At 44.5% G+C, this 6,000-nt stretch overlaps 1 protein-coding gene across 4 annotated transcripts in view; it reads right to left on the bottom strand.

Annotated features, from left to right (window-relative positions):
• Positions 1–5,296, bottom strand: part of LARS2 (leucyl-tRNA synthetase 2, mitochondrial) — a 141,424-nt gene extending 136,128 nt beyond the window's left edge. For all 4 annotated transcript variants that reach the window (XR_013450312.1, XM_036095885.2, XM_078078973.1 and 1 more), the window contains exons 1-2: positions 5,140–5,296; positions 245–499 (exon numbers count right to left, since the gene is read on the bottom strand). Coding sequence is in view for 3 of the 4 variants with exons in the window: in XM_036095885.2 (XP_035951778.2) it covers positions 245–478 (234 nt within the window). In the remaining variant the exon portion in view is untranslated. The remainder of the gene's footprint in view (positions 1–244; positions 500–5,139) is intronic.
• Between the last annotated feature and the right edge of the window lie 704 nt (positions 5,297–6,000).

Raw genomic sequence — 6,000 nt, forward strand, 5'->3', positions numbered from 1 at the left:
ACACTGAAACTCTTCTAAGCACTATCCTTATCTGATCTCATTTACCCCTCACAAACATCCTAGGAAGCAGGGGGGCACTCTTACTAGCACTGTCCATAGTAGATAAGAAAACTGAAGCACAGAGTCAATCATTCAGTTCAAGGTCACACAATGAATAACTTATTTGCACTTGGGCAATCTGACCCCGGAGTCCAAGGCCTTAGCCCCTCTTCTCTACTCTCTCAAAACCCCTCAGAATACTCACATCGGCTTCTGAAATTTTGGAGGCCTGTTCTTTTATTCGGTGATGCCACCATTTCTCGACCTCCTTTCTTGTCTGCAGTGTGTACTCTTTCGTCCACTCTCCCGTGGCACTGTAAATATCTCTGGCCCATCCTGGAATCACTCTCCTTCCCCTGTTGATGATCCCTGGCCCGCCATCTTGCTGGCTTTTCAGAAAAGAGACATAAAAACCCAGTCTCCGCCAAGCAGAAGCCATCCTGCAGAAGGTGGGAAGATCCTGAAAAAGAGGGCAGAAAGCACACTTAGGAGCAGCCCAGAACCCTCCCTGAGTTTGTCCTCCCGATCAGTCTGGTGTTCTCTGAACATGCGCATGCTTTCTTCTTATCCTGTTGATGACTTCCTTCCCTGAAGACGACACCGGAGACAGGGCGTGTGGGTGGCTCAGTCGTTAAGCGTCTGCCTTCTGCTCAGGTCATGATCTCAGGGTCCTGGGATCGAGCCCCGCGTCGGGCTCCCTGCTCAGCGGGGGGCGTGCTTCTACCTCTCCCACTCCCCCTGCTTGTGTTCCCTCTCTCGCTGTGTATCTCTCTCTCTGTCAAATAAATAAATAAAATCTTAAAAAAAAAAAAAAAAGTCGACACCGGAGAACTTCAACTGAGCTAAACATAAACTCTTTAATGGAAAATATAAAGACACTCAGTGTTCCCAAATGCCAAAGACACAAAATTCCCACAGGAACAAATGCAGACCACCAGCTGGGCCAGCCCCTTGCCACAGGCTCCCAGTCTCCCTTTCCCATAGGCCCAGCCCAGTGTCTGTCCAGCAGGCTTCTTGTCCCATCACCCAGGCTTCAGAGGAGCTCCAAGCCCATGCTGGCCTGGCCCGAGGCTCTATTGTCAGAAGACATCTGAACACCTGCCTTCTAGGAGATCCAGAGACTTGGTGCGATTACTAGCATTTTTCATACATATTTTAAGTTCCATATACTCATAAGCTGAGCCAAGAAATAACTATTATTTACAAGACCGCTTATTCATTTAGTTCTTCATTCATTCACCAAATATTTATTGAGTGCCACTGGGTCCACACACTGTTCTAGGCACTGGGGATATAGCAGTGAGCAAAAACAAAGTCACTTCTCTCGCGGCACTTACATACTAGTAAAGAAAAGCAGGTACGCATACAAACAAATAAATACACATGTATGACAGTGGTGAGTGCTATGGTGTTTCTGGAATACAACCCATAGGCTGGGGTCCACCAGGACATCCGGCTGCCATTCAAAATTCAACTTGAATGTTTCACTGGTTTCCTCCAAAGGTGAATTCCAAAAAATGACCTCATGGAAGCAGTTTCATATTTCATCACAGTCTAAAAGGCTGAGGTGACGGTTCATCAAATATTTACGATTTATGACTAAATAGCCTAACCTCTCTGCCTTCTTACATGAGACCACGCGAGAAGTGCTATAGTGAAGAAACAGATGTAAAACCAAGAGAGAAATAAAGAAAGAAGCAGGCACTTGAAGCTGGTGTTGTTTGATTCTCTCAAAAGCTTTTCCACAGCTACTCCCGTTTGGCCTGTTTTCACACAGGTACTGGGTCATGGATGTTGCCAATAGAGTTTCTTATAGGCTTACACAAGCAGGTTTCACACTCACAGAAAATGGCACCACGGCGTTGGCATTTTACAAGATGGTCTGCCAAAGTTCTTGATATACCAAGTCTCACTGTCTCGCTGTATTTAACACCTCTTGCTTCTTTGGGGGTGGAAACAGAAAGACAAAAAAAAAAAAAACGCCCACAAAACCACAAAAACCAAAAAACGAAAACCTCCCTATCCACTGGGCTTGGTTATTCTAAAATATGTAGATGTGACTATAGATATTAGGGTGAACTATATGAAAAAGGTTGAATATCAACAAGCCCATAGGACCAACCTAATATATAGACACTTTGTACACTTGAGGCAATTGTGTTTATTTTTAAGGGTTGGGTTTCTACATAATTAGAACTATCCACAGGAGTCATGGAGTTTATGATTCCCTTACTAAGTCAGCATTTCCCTATCTTTATAAGCCAAAGACTGCCCAATTAGCAGAGGGCATAGAGAGATGCCTGCCATTTCTCTTCTGGACTTCATTCCCTAAGAATACATAAGGAGAGGGTTCTGGACTATGCTCCCCAACAGAAACAATGGGAAACAACAAAGCTACAAAAATACAAATTAACCTGAACCACAGTCTCACTAGTTTTTGCTTTCAATGTTTGTTAGCCATCGTGACAGATGAAATCCCAAAGAGTGCAGCTAGATCACCAATATGAACAATATGAAAGGAGGTCATTCTTTCACTGAAAATTCTAATCCTGTCTCTGTAACTTACTTATATTATATAAATCGTAAAGAACACATACAACATTCTCTGTCTACCCAATGAGAATAAGCTTTCTAAATATGTTTACGTAATACATGGCTCACTGACAACCTCTCCTTTACATAAACCAATGGTATAGACTAGAGAACTCTGAAACTAATCTGGGCATTCAAAGAACTTAAAGTTCATAAAGAAGAAAGCACAAGTAGATTAGAAAGTGTCAGATTATTTCATGAATGGGGAAAATTTCAAAGTAGAGCCCCATCTCAAACCATAAACCAGTGTAAATCCCATATAGATTAAAGAATTTTTTTTAAGTAACATAAAACAAAACAAAAATGTGAGTATTTAATGTATTTTTGTAAGGCGCAAAATGCTCTGTCCTGAGCAAAAAGCAATGGAAGAATTCACAAACTATTAATAAATCTGACTCTAAAGGTGTAAAATGCCTGTATATCAACACCATGAACAAAATGAGAAAGTAAGCAATAAGCTGAGACAAAATCTTTGCCAAAACTGCAATAACAAAAGGTTATCTTACTCTATAAAGAGTTTACATATGAAAAGAGAAACATTAAAAACCCAATTTAAGAAATGGACAAAGGAAAAATGGAAAGAGAAATACAAATTTCTAATAAATACATGAAAAAGATCAACTTTAGAATTAATCAGAGAATGCAAATTAAAACAACAATGAAATATTTTGCCTAACAGATTGGCAAAAACCTGTTAAATAAAAAATGGGCATTTTTTTACACTGCTGCTGAGAATGTAAACGGATTCCACGTCTCTGGGGAGCAATGTGGTAACAACGTGTCAAGACTCTTCAAGGAAAAGTTCACACCCAAAGTTAGGGGATCCCCAAGATTCAGGGGGACATAGCATAAAGTGTACGCAGGGCTATGATATTGAGAAAATAAAGGAAATTTTCAACTTTTAATGCTTGTGGCCCCTGCTCCTGGGCTCCCGGGGAAGCTATACTTCAACATTTACCAAGGTCAAAATGATTCAGCAAAACTCAAAGTATGGGCTCTATTTCTGCCCAAGCACACACTGCACATCTGCTTCATTTATGAAAGAACCAAAAAGGAGCATTCCGAACATAAAGATTAAAAAAAAAAAGAGAAAACCTCCCTCCTCCCTGGTTCCCATAAGATTAAAGCCATACAGCTCTGCATATACTAGAAGCTTGAGATAAGGTCTGCAACTTTCTGAAATGTCCTTTGTCTAATGATTTGTAACTTTTTATGTAAAAAAAATGTATACAACCCTACACCAAATGTTCCTTTGCTGGAGCTTATATAACCCTACACCAAATGTTCCTTCACAGAGCACTCTCTTCTTTGTGAAGATTGTGTACCCCGGCAGCTGTCCTAATTTGGACGTGACTAAAACCCACTTTCTTTTAGAAATTCTAAAAGGTTTGTTCAATTTGCCTCAACAGTATACTACAGAACTTCCTGATGCTCAACCCTGTTCCCTTCCTTTACTTTCCAGACCCTGCTCTTGGCCACTCCACCACTAAAGCCCTGATGGGCACCACCTCTTCCTGACAACAGATACAGCCATTTTATTAGAGAACTATGACCATTCCATCAACGTGAAAGGTGTGGCTCATGTCTTGTATTTAGAATCAACTTGGCCCTTTTCTTCCTTAGCTCTGTCGCACCCAGTTCCTTGCCTAGATGCTTGGAATCTTGTCTTTTCCTCCATATCTTTCCAAAGCATCAATCCCCACTACTCCACTCCTCTAGAGTCAGTCCTGACCTCACCCTCACTTGGGGCTTAAGGTTAAGTTTTCTTGAGAATGACGGAGGCAGCGTCATATGGTCAGAACGGGACAGTCCTGAGAACTGGACCCGAAATGACAATCATATATGGGCAGAGAAACCTACGGAAAGAGTAGGAGACGGGCAAAGAAACAACACACGGAAGAAGCACATGAGGGCATTTGTGTGCGCCCAAGAGAAAATGCACAAGAATGGACCGCGGAAAGTGCATCTTAAAGAAAACAAATTTTGTAACAAAAAAATAAAGATCTTGGCTTTTGCAAAGACTAATTCCCTGTGGGATCTCAGGCAAATTATTTACTGTCGGGAACCTCATCTTCTTTCTAGGATGAGGCGGTAGACCCACAAGATCTCTGAGGGCTTTCGAGCCTTAATACAGTGGCAATGATCTCCGGGCCACAGAGATGCACTGGATGGCCTTTCACTGAGTCCAAACCCCCCAGCCCTGGGAAGCAAAGAGCCAGGGATGAATTGGGGCAGGGGAGCAGTAACATGGGAACTTGAGTACAAAACTACGTGTACACATGCATTCTTCTGGGAATGGGAAAGGGTCCAGAGCTATCACCAGGGTCCGTGGCTCCACGAGTCTGAAGACCCGGACTTCCAGGTCAGAAACCGCACGGCTCCGGGACCACCTTAACCCAGCCCGCACCTTCCCTTCCTGCCCCCAGCAAGTCGGAACCTCCCGACTCGGGGGCAGAGGTCTCCACTCCAGAAGTCTCTCGTCCCGCTGAGCCCCGGGCTGAAGTTTACCTGCTCACAGGCTCTGGCCTGCGGCTCCTCACGCTTCTGTTTCCACTTTTATGGCAACGCGGCCCGGAGAGTCACTATGGGCGCCGCCATGTTGGCAGAACAACAACTTTATCGGTAGCCGCCGGCGCAGACACAGACAGGCGGGGGCGGAGCCGGGGGAAGCGAAGCGCGGCCCGGGGCGGACTCCCGACAGCCTGTGGGGCGGGGGCATCTGCGTGGCGACCTCGAGCTCCGCCCCCCGCTCCCAGGCACCGCCTCCCGGCCGCAAGCCCCGCCCTTCGGCCCAGTCCTCTACCCTGTCTCTGGCGTCGCCAAAACCAGAAACCTGGGGGTCTCGTTATTCCAGGTGCTGCGGACATCAGTTTAGTGGCCTCAGAATAAACTAGATGGCAGCTGGCGTAAAGAGCACTGGGAGAGTCCTGATGCCCGGATTCTAATCCCAGCTTAGCTACAGCTGCCTGCTGGGCTTGGGTAGATCTTTTGACCTCTTGATCCTTCATGATGGTTCAGGATCTTCTTCCATCATATTCCGTGATTTTATAGCCCTGGGAAGGGAATTATCCGGCCATGATTGGGGGTAAAGTATAATTTTCTCATCTAAAGGTGGGCTGGGGGTCAGGAAAGCAGGATTCCTGACCAATCATTTCCTTGAGGAGTTTATGTACCCCCAACCCAACCTCTCCCTCGCTCCCCACTAGTGTTTCTTGCTACACATGAATGAATTAATGAATGAACTGTAAAGGACCAGTGGTGTTAAAGTATGATTTTCAAAAAGGTAAAGCCCGTTTAAAGGAGATTTTGAAGAACTCATATACGTGGGTAATCAGGAATACCAAAATGCATTTGGTAATTGCGCATAAC

The sequence above is a fragment of the Halichoerus grypus genome, chromosome 1 (assembly GCF_964656455.1).
Source record: "Halichoerus grypus chromosome 1, mHalGry1.hap1.1, whole genome shotgun sequence".
Classification (NCBI taxonomy): domain Eukaryota; kingdom Metazoa; phylum Chordata; class Mammalia; order Carnivora; family Phocidae; genus Halichoerus; species Halichoerus grypus.